Source organism: Notolabrus celidotus, chromosome 1, assembly GCF_009762535.1.
Source record: "Notolabrus celidotus isolate fNotCel1 chromosome 1, fNotCel1.pri, whole genome shotgun sequence".
NCBI lineage: Eukaryota > Metazoa > Chordata > Actinopteri > Labriformes > Labridae > Notolabrus > Notolabrus celidotus.
The window spans coordinates 21,652,707-21,669,074 of record NC_048272.1 but is presented as its reverse complement, the minus strand read 5'-3'; the positions used below and the strand labels follow the sequence as shown (position 1 = coordinate 21,669,074).

At 42.2% G+C, this 16,368-nt stretch overlaps 1 protein-coding gene across 1 annotated transcript in view; it reads left to right on the top strand.

The window, feature by feature from the left end:
- The window catches only part of LOC117822908 (plasma membrane calcium-transporting ATPase 1-like), a 154,145-nt gene that overhangs the window by 62,275 nt on the left and 75,502 nt on the right, over nucleotides 1-16,368 (top strand). The window contains 2 exon segments of the mRNA XM_034697862.1: nucleotides 7,009-7,383; nucleotides 7,386-7,457. Of these exon segments, the coding sequence (XP_034553753.1) occupies nucleotides 7,263-7,383; nucleotides 7,386-7,457 (193 nt within the window). The 5' untranslated portion in view covers nucleotides 7,009-7,262.

Here is a 16,368-nt window from a genome sequence, read left to right as displayed (position 1 = left end):
TGTTGTTATTAAGGTAATGAATAAAATAAAGTGTTATAATCAGATTATTTTTCTGGAGTAGTAATAAGCAAAACATTGCTAGTTCACGCTGTCCGGTCTGGTCGTATGCCATGTTGCTACAGTGCTCTACCACCAGGATGTAAACGAGCACAGATGACGGATGACATCTTGTATTGGTGGTGTGGTTTTGTAAGTATTTTGATCTAGAAAATGGAGATAAAGTTGTATAAAGGCTGGCCGGTTAACTCCATTGAAGCAAAGTGTAACCAGCACAGGCATGTGGACGTTAACCTGCAGGGAGGACTGGAGGCTGGTGGGGCTAGCTCTGCTATTGGTAGACACTATCTGCAAACCAATTTGACGATGTGTTACATCGTTGTTTAACCTTTGGAAAAGTTTTTCAGGATTAATTGGCTGCTCGGTCGCCCTCTTCCAAGATTACTTTCTGTTCATTATAGATGGAGTGGTAGAAAAATGATGATGTCTCATGTTAAGTTGTGTTTGCATAGAGTTGTTAGGGTGTCTTTGTGGGTTTTGGATGAGCCGCCAACGTCCGGTCGTATAATATGAAGCCCAAGTGCTAAAACCTGCAGATCATGAAGCGTCAACTTGAGGCTGGTTGCAGAAACACAGGAAACACATACACACCCATTCGAAGACGATATTTGCAGCAGAAATAAACATGTTTATAGCTGGTTCAAAAAACAGTTTAGGTCTGAATAGCTCATCTCTCTATTAACACATACTGTACGGGGGTTACATTTTTTATAACTCATTATTTTCAAAAAATATTACACTTATGAGTTTTGCCCAAATAAGGGCGTGGCTGACTTGATTGATAGGTGGGCACCTGTAGCTTTTAGCGAAAAGGCTAAAGGCCCGCCTCTTTACCTCACACTAGCTCGGACAAAAGTTAGGTTGAGTGCAGCATTCCAATATGGCACCTGCCGACGATCGGCTTCAAAGCAGTGCTTCAGTAATAGATGGGTGGCATCACAGATACTACGTCCATTTATTATACAGTCTATGAATGTTGAGTTGTTTTGGCACAGAGAGTTTTGGGTTTGTTTGTTGGCTCTGGGCCTCTGTGGTTGATTACTTTTTGCACTTGGCGTTGGATGGTTAGCGTTGGATGGTTAGCGTTGGATGGTGGCGTTATCAATCTGTTTAACCCTGGTTGCAGTCCTAATAAGACGGTGTTTGGTTTTAAAGTACCTGATCGTTCAGCTCTTTATCTCATTAGTAGTGTGTTCGTTGTATCCGCTCTCTGTCTGGACGATGTTTTGTCTCTGTAATCCAAAGTAAAGAGAGGAAACAAAATGAATCCAGATAAAGGAAACAATCAGGTCTGAGGAGGAGTCCGGAAAAGTCATTTACCGCCAACGAGATTAAAAGCAGATCGCTGGAAACTCATCAGTATTTCGGATAACTCTTCACTACTCATTAATCCATTAATGGTGGGAGGAGGGTCTGCTGCTTTAATGTGAATCACTCATGGAGATTCCATGTACCTATTTGATCTGCTCTAATGAATACTTGTGTGCTTCCTCTTGTTAGCGCCCCGTATAATTAAGTAATCTCATAATCTGTAATTAACACGTTCCATCACCGTGACATCACCAAGCGTTTGTGTAATAATGAACAACAAACACTTATGTGCCAAGGTCTGCAGCGCTTTATTTCATTTATTTCTCTGCTGTCTCGTTGTTATAATGACGCGACTTCTGGTCAATGAGCAAAGGATAATTACTGAGCACAGAGCGAGGACATTTGTCCCGTCTATTCAGGATTACAACACACACACACACACACACACCCACACACACACACACACACACACACACACACAACACACACCACACAACTGAGCGAGCACTCATGGAAACCTGATATCAGGAAGATATTCAAGAGTTAAAACGTCAGTTTAGAAAGAGGAAAAAACTGAGGTGTAGAGGCTGACAAAAACAGCTGCTCCCAAGTATTTTTCAACAATTTACCGTCTTTAAGTGTCAGATGTTAATCCAGGTAATCCATCAACAAACGCAACTGTTGAAAAATCTGAAATCAAACAGGACAAAAGAAGTCTTAATCCTTTCTTTAAACTGCTGCTGTGCATTCAGCCTAAGAAACTGATAATCTTCATTGTCATCAACATTTTATATGAAAATTTGCTGAACGTTTAATGAATAATTGTAAAACAGGACACTAGGTGACTTTTTGGGTGTATGATTGGAGCTCTTCCAATCATACGCAAATGTTACCCCAAGACTCTTTTCCGAGGTCTAGACCGTACTCTATGTGTATTATTACCAAAGACCAACATCAAGACTGATAAGATCCAGTCCCATCTTACAGACAGGACTCAGTCTGATCTCATCTTAATCACCATGAGCAGAGCACTTTGCAGCATTTAGCAAGTTACAGTGGCAAGGACAAACTTCCTTCAACAGGCAGACACCTCCAGCAGGACCAGACTCATTGTTAGCCACACATCTACTGAGACCGTTGTTGGAGAGAGGGATAGAGGGAGATGAAGAGAGAGAGAGATGATAGTGGAAGAGACGGATAGTAGTAGTTGTAGCAGCTGGAGTCTGGCACGTCCACAGCAGCAGAGATCCAGAGGAACCTATGAGACAAGGGAGCTCAGGGACTCCAGAAAGGTCAAGCAGCAAGGACAAACTTCCTTAACAGGCAGAAACCTCCAGCAGAACCAGATTTCATGTTAGACAGATGTCTGCTGAGACCTGTTGGAGTTGAAGAGAGGGATAGAGGGAGATGGTAGTGATAGTTAATCCAAGACTGGTTAAAAAATAAGATAAAGAAAAGAAAGAGGAGAGACCCAACTTCAACCTCAAAATCATAGACTATATAAAACACGAAGTAGTCTCAGCACGTCACTGTGAGTTAAAGAAACAGTACACAGAGAAGCGATCATCAAACAGCTGTATGTTTAAATTTGCTGCAAAAGTGATCTCTGTAACAGGGATCTAGTGGGAATCCCTCACCTTTGGTACCAGCCTCTAGTGGGACACTTGAGGAACTGCAGTTTTTTACACTTCCACATTGGCTCAAATTTTCAAAACCACAGGATGCCGCTTTAAGCCAAATTTGGATATTACAGCCTCAAAAACATAAATTAGATCAATAGTGATGGTTAAAGATGGCTCCCTCTGTGGATCAGATATACCTCTAACGGCAATGAACATCCCATCATGTCTGTAAGAGGCTGTGATGAGCATTCACCATGACAGAGACCCACCTCCCGGTTTGAGAACCAGTGACCTCAGAGACCGTGAACCGCACTGAGGGAGAAGAGCTCCTACAGGCTCTCTCTCTCTGTGTGGTGTGTGTGTGGTTGGTGTGTGTGTGTGTGTGTGTGTGTGTGTGTGGTGTGTGCGTGTGCGTGTGCGTGCGTGCGTGCGTGCCTGCGTGTGTGTGTGTGAATCCATGACAGAACACTTAACATTGAAAAATGGAGGACGGCCTTTGATGTGCACTTACATAATCAGTGTTGATGGGCTGGAATGCCACACTTAGGCCACACAATTCACACTTACACGCACACACTCACACACTCACACACACACACACTTACACACTCTCACACACACACTGACCCAGTGGAGTTCTCTCACATACTGTTGCATTGTCCTTGCTTGTTGTTGATTGGCTCTTAGAGCTGCAGAGTGTTCTTTCCTGGATCTTACCAGGATCCTTCACACTAAATCCCCCTCAGGGACCAGCAGCAGTTATAAGGCTGAGATAAAACATATCAATATGGTAATGTATCATGGTCCTGACTCATGCAACACAATTATGGCATCCCTGGAGACTAATATGGATGTTTTAATTTAAAGCTTTCTAGATTTCTCTTCCAACGTGACTCACTGACTTGAGACAGCAGGAGCTCGGTCTGCAGGGACTTGGCGTGAGAACTTGAGGGTTGCTGTTTCAAGTCCCCTGTGTGGACCAGTGTGGGAGTAGACCAGTTGCTGGTGAGGTGCCAGTTTACTTCCTGTCACTGATTCATGACTCGTGGTGGTGGCCCTATAGGCGTTAATACTGCACTTTACCTATAGGGGCGTTTTGTATTCTTCAGTTGATCAGAGATCGCAATGTTTCATTTTGTGGTCGTGTTGCAATTCATCAGTTATGACACAATCACTGTGTTGTGATGCTGTCGATCTTATTGACAACGTATCGCACCTTGTATTGCATCATATCTTATGGTATTCTATTGGAAGTATCCTATTGTATCGTTGTGTTGTGTGATTTAGTATTGTATCGTACTGTATCATATCAGGTTTTGTCCTATAGTATTGTATTGTATCGTATGGTATCTTATTGTATCAAAATGTTTCACATCAATCGTATCTTTTTGTGTCATTTCATGACATGTTGTGTCGTATCATATCATGTAAGTTGTATTGTATCGTGTTGTCATGTCGTATCATATAATCATTGGCATCTATTCGCAGATTATTCTAATAATCGGCGATTAGATGCCAATGATTATCGAATAGTATTTGGCTTGAAATGTCCATCCCTATACAGAACGATACAATACGATACAACATTACATGATATGATATGACACAACATGTCATGTCTTATCGTGTCGTGTTGTATCGTATCGTATTGTTGGTGTCATGTCATGTTGTAGTATATCCGATCAGATCGTTTCATATCGTGTTACATCGTATCATATCCAGTCATGTTGTATTGGATCGTATCGTGTTATATCGTGTTATATCGTGTTACATCGTATCATATGGGTCATGTTGTACTCGTGTCATATCGTGTTACATCGTATCATATGGGGTCATGTTGTATTCGTGTCATATCGTGTTACATCGTATCATATGGGGTCATGTTGTATCGGATCGGATCGTGTCGTATCGTGTCATATCGTGTTACATCGTATCATATTGTGTAATTTTTATGGTATCATGTCATGTTGGATCGTACTGTAATATATCGTGAAGTATCATCTGGTTTAGTCTCGTATCCTTTCATGTTGTATCGTGTCTTGTTGTGCTGTAATGTATTATCATATTCTATTAGTGGTGCAATAGATCATTGTTGATCCATGATCCTTACGGATGCCTCTCCACGGTTCGGCACGGACGTGATCCGCAGATTGGTTGATGAAAAAAAAAAAAAAAGTTGCGCGTGTTAACATGATGGCAAGTGAAGGAGCAAAGGAACTCGAAAAACATTTATAAGTTACATGTATGGGAGCATTTTGGTTTCCCTGTGAAATACAGTGAATGCTGAATGTGCTTGAGCCACGTTATGAAATTCCACACCAGCTAGACCAGAGTCCCTCAGTTGGCGGCCGGCATGCCGTATCTGGCCGCCATTGTGGCCCCCGAACTGTTATTCCTTCACTCTGTGTTTTGGTCGGGTCACTGCGTGTTTATAGGGACTTGTCTCCATGTCAACAGGCATACAGGCTGTTACTGGGTCACTTAGAGTTCACTGCTACAACTGCAATTTTGAACTTTCACTTTCGTTTATGGAGCAGTTCGCATATTGGCACTTTGCCAGCTGTAGGACCCTAGAATGCACTAAAATGGTGTGTTCCAAGTTTGCAGCTCAAAGACAAGTGGATGGTGAAACTTTTGAAGTTCCTCTGCTCCTTCACTTGCCATGCCATGAAATGCAGTGAATGAGGCAGGACTGGGCCCACAGATAGGGTGCTTTGCACATGCAGTACATTTTGAGTTGAATGTTATTTTTATTTAATGGGCAAAAGTTTACAAGCGTTTTACAAAATAAATGGAGGACAAAGTTATATTTGTCTTGTCTTCTTTTTTTTTCTTTTTTTGTGCTGATCTGAAAAAATGATCCGACTCAAAACCGTGATACGCGTCGAACCGTGAGGTTTTTTTTTATCCATTGCACCCCTATATTTTGTTGCATTCTATTGTATTATATTGGTATTCTATTGTATTCTATTGTATTCTATGTATGATAGCGTATCTTGTCATATCATACCATGAGCCTCTGGTGTTTTCACCCCTTGTCTTGCTTTAATTAAATTTGGTTGATTTTGATCACACACAGTCCACATCAAAACTTCTATGAGAAGCTGTTCGTGTTGATTTCGGCGCCCCCTGTGGACCATGTCTCCTTGTTGTTTTGCCATGTTATTGTGGCAATATATCATCATATCATAAGTTACCCTGTGATCCTACCTACACACACCCACAACACACACACACACACACAACACACACACACACACACACACCACACACCGGAGAAGGTAGAGTGATCATTTATAGATTTATCAGAGGGGGTCACTCAACGGTCAGGTAGATGTAGTTTTGGTCACATGAAGTCGTGAGAGTTTCGTCTGTGATTTATAATCTGAGATATTATTATCCATTCACTTTTTCTCCCTACTGCTTCTCATCACTCTTGCACCTTCTGCTCCGAGTGTTAATAAGCGTTACATGCACGTTTGTTCACCTCTCAGACCTGAATTGGAGTAGATGAAAAGATGTGATTCCCACTTGTATGATGTTGTTGAAGGTGAAAAAGGTCTATTATTTATGAAAAGGAAGAAATAATCTGACGCTGTTTTTCTACATCCAAGTCATGATCTCCAAGCAGAGGGTTGTGGGAGAGAAGGTATTTACAGACCTGTTATGAATCTCTGAGGTGCAGTGGAGACCGATAATCAGTTTATATCATAATGACTTCAGTGGTTGAGCGTGCTGCTTTAATGATGTCAGATCAGGAGCTCTCCTCTAATTGGCCCAATTAGTCTCTGTGCTGTTAATCTGAAAGAATCTGGGCTGATCTGCATGAAGAGATTTGAGTTGGATCAATCAATGAATCCATTTATGTTTTAATACAGCAACAAGTTTGAACATGATCTAAAGAAACCTCCAGCAGAATCAGAGTCATGGTCGGTGACAACATGGTGGTACAGTGAGACTCCTTCCTCTCAGAGTCACAGTTTTTAAAGTCTGTTTCTTCTTTCTGTTTCCTCTGCAGCAACGATCCGGCAGAACATGTTTACATACCTACTTCCATGGTAACCCAGAGGAGCATGAACTTCTGGGCCAGGAGTTAACCTCAGTGTTCATCCCCTCCACCTGCCTCCTGTGAGAGCTACACTACCCACAATTCCTGTGAACTGACAACCGAATCGGACTTTTAGTTCAGTTTAACAAAGAACACTCAGAGAGGAACAAAACTACAACGACAACGACAAAAAGTAGTACAACACTGCTGTGAAGAGGACCAACATGGCCAACAACACGGCAGACCACCCTCCCGGGAACTCGGTTGCAGAGGGCAACCATGACGGGGACTTTGGGATGACCACGGAGGACCTGAGGAACTTGATGGAGCTGCGGAGTGCAGAGGCCGTCAACAAATCACGGACACATACACGGACGTGCAGGGCATCTGCCGCCGCCTGAAAACATCCCCCATTGAAGGTAAGACATGACTGACACGTCACACAAGAATTCAGAGGGGGGGAGTCTGAGAGCCCAAGTCGGAAAATAAGAGTCAGAGAATCAGAACCAAAGAGTCAAAGAGTGAGAGAGTCAGAGAGTCAGTGTCAAAGTTAGAGAGTCAGAGTCAGAGAGTCAGAGAGTCAGAGAGTGCGATTAAAAGAGTCAGAGTTAGGGAGTCAAAGTCAGAGAGTCACAGTTAGGGAGTCAGAGTCAGAGGGTTAGACTCAGGAAGTCAAAGAGTCATAGAGTCAGAGTTAGAGAGTCAAAGTTCGAGAGTCAGATTCAGAGAATAAGAGTTAGAGTCAGAGTCAAAGTCAGAGAGTCAAACTCAGAGATTCAGAGTCAGAGTCAAAGTCAGAGAGTCAAAGTCAGAGAGTCAAAGTCAGAAAGTGCAATTCAAAGAGTCAGAGTTAGGGAGTCAAATTCAGAGAGTCACAGTTAGGGAGTCAGAGTCAGAGGGTTAGACTCAGGAAGTCAAAGAGTCATAGAGTCAGAATTGGATACTCAAGAGTCAGAGTTAAGGAGTCAAGAGTCAGAGGGTCAAAGAGTCAGAGTTAGACTCGGGAAGTCAAAGAGTCATAGAGTCAGAGTTAGAGATTCAAAGAGTTAGAGAGTCAAAGAGTCAGAGAGTCAAAGTTAGGGAGTCAAGTCAGATCTTTGGAGTTAGAGAGTCAAAGAGTCAGAGAGTTAGACTCAGGTAGTTAAAGATTCAGATAGTCAAATAGTTTGAGTATCATAGTTAGAGAGTCAAAGAGTGAGAGAGTCAGAGTTAGGGAGTCAGAGTCAGAGATTTAGACTCAGGATGTTGAAGATTCAGATTGTCAAATAGTTAGTATCAGTAAGAGTCTTTCCCTCTTTCAGATTTGAAAGTAGTGAGTGCATCTTTAACTTCTAGATAGATTGTTAGGACATGTTTTTCGTGACTTCAATAAATTATGGAATAATTGATCAGCTGTTAGAGCTCCGCTGCTCACCTGACACTCTCAGGTCTGACCCTTAGTGCTTAAATAAACCAGAGTAGGGTAAAGTGAAGAAAATACGACGATGATTATAAAATAATTTGACTTTCTGACAGAAAGTAGAGACCTGTCTGTTAATAAATTAAACTGTTTTGTTTGGAAAAGACTGACACAATACACACACACACACACACACACACACACACACACACACACACACACACACACACACACATACACACACACACACACACACACCCCCCAAACACACACACACCCACACACTTACACACACATCAGGAGGTGACAGAGTGTGAGGCACTAAACAACATCAGTTCCTAAAAAACAGACGGACAACATTTCTGGTAAAACACAGATGCGGTCGATATTTTCTGTTGATGGATGATCAGGGTGGATTTCAGTCTGAGATTCATGCAGGGCCAGAAAATGGCTGACAGCCTGCTGTTTATTACCGTCTCCCTCTCTCATCTTTTGATCCTTCTCAGAGTGTGTTTTTGTGCGTGCGTGCGTGCGTGCGTGCGTGCGTGCGTGCGTGCGTGCGTGCGTGCGTGCGTGCGTGCGTGCGTGCGTGCGTGTGTGTTTACAACCATCGGTCCATTCCAGGATTGAAATTAGTTCAGCCCGCTCCCCTAATGGCTCCATAGATCATTGCTCTGTTCCATTTAGTAATCAGAGGACAGCTGTAGTCGCGTCCTCCACGCAAGAAAATTACTCACTTTAATGAAGAAACTGTAATTATATTTTCACTGCACAGAGATGGAGGGAGGGAGGGAGAGGGGGAAACGTGGGGGAGGGAAACCCTGATGTGAGAATGAGGGCAAACACACACACACACACACTCAGTGATTGACTGTTACAAGTGTGATGCAGGACAAGTGTGTCAGAGCAGATCCTGTCTGCTGTCTGTCTGTTTTTGTAAGGTCAGGTCTCTATAACTGCACATGTTGCTGCACCGGTAACAGGAGAGTCACCTCTGAAAGGCAGCCTGAGTGTTCGAATGATGTTAACAAAGGAGAAGGTGACTTTAAAAAGAAACATCATCAACTTCTTTTACATTGTTAATTCACGTAAAACTAAATAAAATGTTGAAATCAGGTTAGAAAAGGACAAAAGGAGAAGTAATCCCAGAATGTAATGACATTGAATGAAAAATGTTGATCATAATCTAATGACTTAAATTATAGAAATGTTTAGGATCATAGCTTGTTTATTAAAAACAGTTTGTCCTGTCAGTTCCGTCTTTGTATCCGAAGTTAAACCTGAGATTGTAGTTTTAATGTTTCTCGCCTTAAAGGGACAGTGTAGTTTTTTATGTGAGGTTGTATGAGGAACTTTCCTGCTATGATACAGTATGTATGGTCTCATGTTCATACTAATATATATCCAAAAATATTAGAAATCAACTTACATACATTTTTTAATTGTTTTAGTTATGTTTTGGAAAATGTTCTGATACTGGGTGTCAAGTGGTTTAGTTTTACTTGGATTTGTATTACCAATAAATCTAACCAATCATAGATAATACCTGCTAAGCCACGCCCATCTTTGAGAATTTGACAACAAAATCTGGTGTTCGAGTCCCTGATGTGTTTTGATACTTTTGCATCTCAGTTTGATAGTTTTAGGCACCTTATGCTGAAGATTATCCAGTGTTATTTCAGCTCAGTCTTCTCCTTCAGCTCCAGATACTGTATAATAAATGGTAGTCTGTAGTATCTATGACGTCATCCATCTGTTTCAGAAGCCAATCGTCAGTAGGTGCCATATTGGAAAGGCTGAACTCAACCTAACTTCTGTCGAGCTAGTGTAAAGTAAAGAGGTGGGCTTTGAGCCTCCTTGCTAACAGCTACAGTGTGCCCAACTGTCAATCAAGTCAGCTATACCCTTATTTGGGCAAAACTTGTAAGTTTAATATCTTCGAAAATAATGAGTTACAGTGTGTGCTGATAGAGCAATGAGCTATTCAGACCTAAACTGTGTTTTTAACCAGGCTGTAAACATGTTTATTTCTGCTGTAAAGATCGTCTTCTTTGAATGGGTGTGTATGTCATTTCCTGTGTTTCTGATGCCAGCCTCTAGTGGATGCTTGATGAACTGCAGTTTTTAGCACTACTGCATGGGCTACATATTTAAAGACCGGAGATTGGTGCTTGTTCTGAAGCTAATACAGTGTATTATTTTGATGAGGTTAACATATGGTGTGGATCATGTGTTGTGTCATTATGCGTTCAGCTTTTAACTTATCTAACTTCTAAAAAATTGAAGAAAGCAGCGTTCAGTGAGGCAGGGACCATCTTAGTCTAAACTCTGGGTCAGTGTTTGGGTCAGGGTTTGTTAAAGCTAATGTGGTCGAGTTGACCCGTCTGCAGCGGTTGCTAGCTTAGCTTCCTGTCCGGTTCTCCACCTGGTTTCCCAACAGAGGCAGAGCTAACCGGGGTCTCTTGTGGGTGTTACACTCACTGGTACCTCATGCAACCTCACTTCAAACTGAAACCGTCCCTTTGACACGGATGTGGTTTCTGGTGGTTGAATATATCAGTCAGTGTCGGCTCTGGACTGTGCAGAGCAGAGTTGAAACACAGACTCATTGTTCTGTGTGATAGTGAGGGTAAGCTAACCTGATCAGACACAGCAGCATCATGTTGGCAGTCAGAGAGTTCACACAGTTATATTTAACCGTGTCTGTATCAGCTCTCTGCGCCGGCCGTGATAATGAGATGTTTAGTCTGCAGCTGCTTTCATTTCAGCCCCAAAACTCAGCGTCTGATTGGACGCAGAGCCGACTGTCATCATCCTGAATTTAACCTGACCATACACAAACAAACACACACTCTAAAACACACACACATGTCAGTCAGCTGCAGCTGTGAACCCCGCTGCTTAATGTGTATTGATGAATCAGTCTGCACTCTTTGAAAGTCATTGATCATCACATTTTACAAAATCTGAGCATGTTTCATGTTGAGAGACACGCTAGCTCCTGGCATGAGACGATCTGACGGATGTAAACTTTATTTAAAAAGCAACCGGGTAACAAAGAGCTGCACAAAGACACACATACAGACCTAAAAATACTGCAGTATTTTAGGAAAATGCTAATGAACGTTGGCGTGTTCTGTCAGCGCTCAGGCGAGACGACGACAGGAGATGATGTTTTTCATTTGATCACTTTTATTCTTCATGTGAGATTAAATATCTGCCGACACACATTCAGCGCTAAGAGCTGAAACAGGCAGATAAAAATGGATTTAAACTGTCACAGACTGACTCATCAGCTGATGTTCAGATGTTCACTGTTGTGCTAATTTGAAGCACAAACAGTTCTGGACTCTCTGTGCTGTTTCTCTCTCGTGCTGATCAGGAACATGTGATCAGAAGAGGCTAATTGTACTCATAGAGGACAAAAGGGAAGGTTTCTGTGTGAACGTGATCCACTAATGATATTAACTTTTAGTTGTTTGTAGAATGACTCACAGCTGGGTGAGTTAATTTAAAAAAAAACAGAAGTTTTGTGTTCCAGGATGTTCTTTTGCGGTTTCAGACAAAAAGTTTGTGAAGAAGTTCGGCCCTTTTTTTATTTTATAAGTTTATTTGGGGCTTTTTATCTCAGAGGAGACAGAGCAGGAAACAGAGAGAGAGGTGTGACATGTTGTGAAAAGTCGAGATTGAAATTAAACCTGTGGACTATATCATCTGCACATGAAGCTCTAGATTTAATGGCTCGGATAAACCAACGCTCCATTGTTTAGTAAATTTAATTAAGAGCAAACTTTTCCCATAAGTATGTGTTTTGGGACTTTACTTGGCACACCTTTAACTTCAGATCAATGCATCAAATCGATGCGGACTGCAAGCCCTGTGATTGGTCTGCTATTCTTCCCTGTAATCATGTCTTTATGATAAACAGCGAAATGTATCAGCTGTAGATTAACATAACACGCTCTGAATCGCTGTGGAAAAGTAAATGTAGCAGGGCCAGAAACAGGCGACCCGAATATCAAAGAGCCCTCTGCCCTCAAGCGTTTCGGCTAGGGATGTAAATTTCAAGTATTTTCCGTGATCGATCTTTGGAAATGTTAACGATCAATTATCGATTGATAATAAAAAGATGTAATTTTTTTTCCGTGTCAAAAACAAAGCCAAATGTGTTTTTTCCTCTGAATCAAATTTTCCTTCACGACACAATGTATATAACTGACAGTATTGAATAGCTACGAATCGTATTGAGGTGTTCAAAATGTTAAACAAGCTGCATATCAGCGTGTTGAGCAGGCTCATAATCTCTGCAGACATAGAGTCATAAAAGTGAAGGCTCAGACTTCAACAAGGGAACTGAATAGAAACATATTTCAGACTCAAAGTGTCCAGTTTTTCTGTCTACTTGTTCTTGTTGAGAAAAATAAACATGAACGCGATCAGGTTTCAGCCGGGAATGCAACCGGGTCATAATCAGTCCGGTGGCGGAGAAAAGAAGTGCTCGTGGAAACCTGGCACTCAGCTGCAGCCCCCAGCTGAGTGTCTTACCTTTAGTCAGCTGATTCACATCGAAACATGCTTTAAACATAAAACACCTCCCTGATAGCTGCACGAAGTATAAGACCACATGATGTTTGTTCCACGTGATATAAAATCCCCAAAAAATGTGTTTGAGTAAGTTCTTAATCAATTAATCGATACTCAATTAATTGATGACATCCCTAGTTTTGGCGGAGTATTGCTGTGCGACACAGACACATCACACACAAGTATGTAGAGCTCACATCCGCATCTGCCACTGCTGCGTAGGTTTGACGTAGAAGTAAGCTTAAATACGATTCGATATACAGCACGATCTATTCAACTATGATTTGATGCCTCCTGCGACAAATAAAAAAAACTAATATTGCAAAGACAAAAAGCTACAGACATGATCAGAGGCCAAAAGTGTCCACTTTCTAATGTCAGTCATGTTATTCTGTCAGTAAACACATCAAAAAAACATCAGGCTGTCGGGCTCAGAGCTGACATCTCATCCATATTTCCACTCAGCCGGAGGTTTGAAGCCAGATGAAGATATCTGAGATCCTTTTTGTTTCATCTTGTTGGACAGCAAAAGTCAGACTCAGACTTTGAATCTTAAATCCTGTGCTGAAACATCTGATTATAAGTGGGTGTTAATCTGAGCTGTAAAGCACTCCTCACACTCTCAGTATTCATGTTCGGGGGTTCAGAGGTTCCTCGGCCTGCTGGCGTGTCAGATCTCTCAGAGCTCCGTGGTGTGAGAAGTCAGCCACCAATCTGAGCTCCTGCTTGAGCTGCGTGACCCGAGTCTCATTCGCTCGTAATAAACACACACTTGCAGAGCAACACATACACACAGCCTCAGGTCTCTCATGGCTCTGCCAGCTGAAGCAGAATGCTCCTCTGAGCAATCAGCGCCAGGGTGAAGACGCCAAGACATGCAACGCTTTTCATGTTTTTCTCTCTTTCTTTTCTCTGTCTTTGAGTGAGTTTGTCACTTGTTCACTCTTCGCACAGAAAGAAACAGAAACCTGTTATCCATCCTCCACACTTCCTCTGAAACCTTCTCTCCAAACTCAGGAACAAATCCATCCTCTCATGTTTGCTTCACTTGCACAAAGATGGAGGTTTGCCTCTTTGCTCAGTCCGTGAATGCATTGCTTTAGTTCATGCTGCATCAGGCCCTTAAATTAAGCAAACCCCAGCTGACGATGACAAAAAGGCAGGGTGCACCCCGGACCAGCCATTCGTCTGGCACAAGGCTTAAGAGAGCGCTGACGTATCTGTCTTGTGTGGTGTGTGTGTGTGGGTGTGGGTGTGGTGTGTGTGTTTGTGTGTGTGTGTGTTGTGTGGGTGTGTGTGTGTGTGTGGGTGTGTGTGTTTGTGCAGTGTGTGTTTTTGTGGTGTGTGTGTGTGTGTGTGTGTGTGGTGTGTGTGATTTATTGGCCTGAGGCTTTATGAAGCTCAGCGGTTGCATCGTTCTGCAGCAGAGGATCCGAGTGTCTGTATTAAAGGCAGGTTTATATCCTTTAGACGGCAGTCGGAGGAGACTGAAGATTGGAAAACTGTTTTCAATCTGCACTCTCTGTGATAGCCTCTAAATGAAACTCTTCTGTTAAATCGAATGTTCTTTTGTCAGCTGAGCGGCTCGTTCCCACACCCACAACAAAAAGAAGAAGGTCTGGAAAACGTGGCAGACTTCCTTCTCTTTTTTTAGTCCTCTCAATGAAGAAAATGTTTGTGTCTTTTCTTCACTGTTGGATTGAATCCTTCCTCCTTTCTTAATCTTTTATCTCCAGTAGAAACTTTTCTTGGACAGTTTTTAGTCCTGGATCCTTTCATGGAGGTTTAAGGAGAACTAGATGAAGTGTTGGACACGAGTTTGAGGTGTCTATCCAATCATTCAACCTCCAGTCTAAAAAAAATGAAGCCAATGCAGAAGTGCATAAAGCTGCAGTTCCCAGAATGTCCACTTAAACTCCAGCTTCATGATGAAGTCCCAAGATGCATCCCTTTTTCTTTGAGATGACAAATTAGTAAGCTGTAAACATGAACATTCATCAACGTGTGTGTGTGTGTGTGTGTGTGTGTGTGTGTGTGTGTGTGTGTGTGTGTGTGTGTGTGTGTGTGTGTGTAGCGGGGGTTCATTCATATACGTGACCTGGATGCCACCACATACCGTAGCATGCTATGGTGCCACATTACTTCATGCATTTTTAAACAGAGTGAAAGGACTCTTTCATCCCAGAGGGACCGAAGGAAGAATCTGATGACGGCACGCAGTCAGAGTTTCTAAAGGAGCAGTCACCAGGATGTGATGTGTTAGGTTAATATGACAGAGAGGATTAGAGACACTTAAAGTAACGCTGGATGAAAATATGTTTTAATGATGATGATGACAGAAACACTGTTTACAGTGAGTTCATAAAGAGGCATGCTTTCTGTTAGCTTTAACATTATGCTACAAAAATAGACTTAACAGCCCTAATAGATGATTTAATTCTACTAAAATGTTTGTCTACGGAAACAGCTGAACATTTCCGTCATGGCACTGGATCTGATAGGTTTCTATTCTAGTCAATGTGTTAACTTCCTCTGGATCTGCTCTATTGCATTCCAGCTGTGTCTCTGATCTGACAGTTTCGGAGTCCTCCGGATCAGATACCCAAGACTTCTATTCTTGCCGGATGCTGGAGCACGACGCATCAATCTCAACAGAGCAGATGGAGTGGGACAGGAAGTCAGGCACCAAAACAAAATGAAAACATCTGGTTAATTTTCAGAATAAAACACTCTGTGTTATCACCAGATCGTATTTCACTTAACTACAACAACAAGCCGTCATGATGAGCGGAGCCAGGCCTGGAGTCAACAGGTCAGAGGTTTACAGAGGACCAGAAAGACAACATGGATGAGGAGAGGAGGAGGAGAATCCTTGATTCAGTGATTGCCGCTTGAAAACCTCAGTCACATGACTCCAGCTGTCCGGCGGTCCTGTTCCGTGCTGCGTTCTGATAACGCAGCCAGTGGGTGTTGATAGATGAGAGAGCACGGAACTGGACCGCAGCAGATCTGAGACTGATCACAATAAAACAAAGAGCATCATGCAATCTCTGTGCATGAACTGTAATCTTTACCGAGTGCTTGTGTTTACAAATGTGTGTGTAAAAGTTGACAAAAGCTGGATGAGTCACTGGAGGGTGGCTCCGTACGACTCTGATAGTCCAGGACACACTTGAGCCTCATTCTTCAGTCATGGCGTTGCATCATTTTTGGTAGCGTCAAGTAAACGATTAAAAATAAATTTCTCACAATAATGACCATTTGGACAGAAACCATCATGATAAGAATTAAGTATAATGCGGAAATTATGTTTGAGAAACATTTATTTGATGTGTATTTTGATTTAA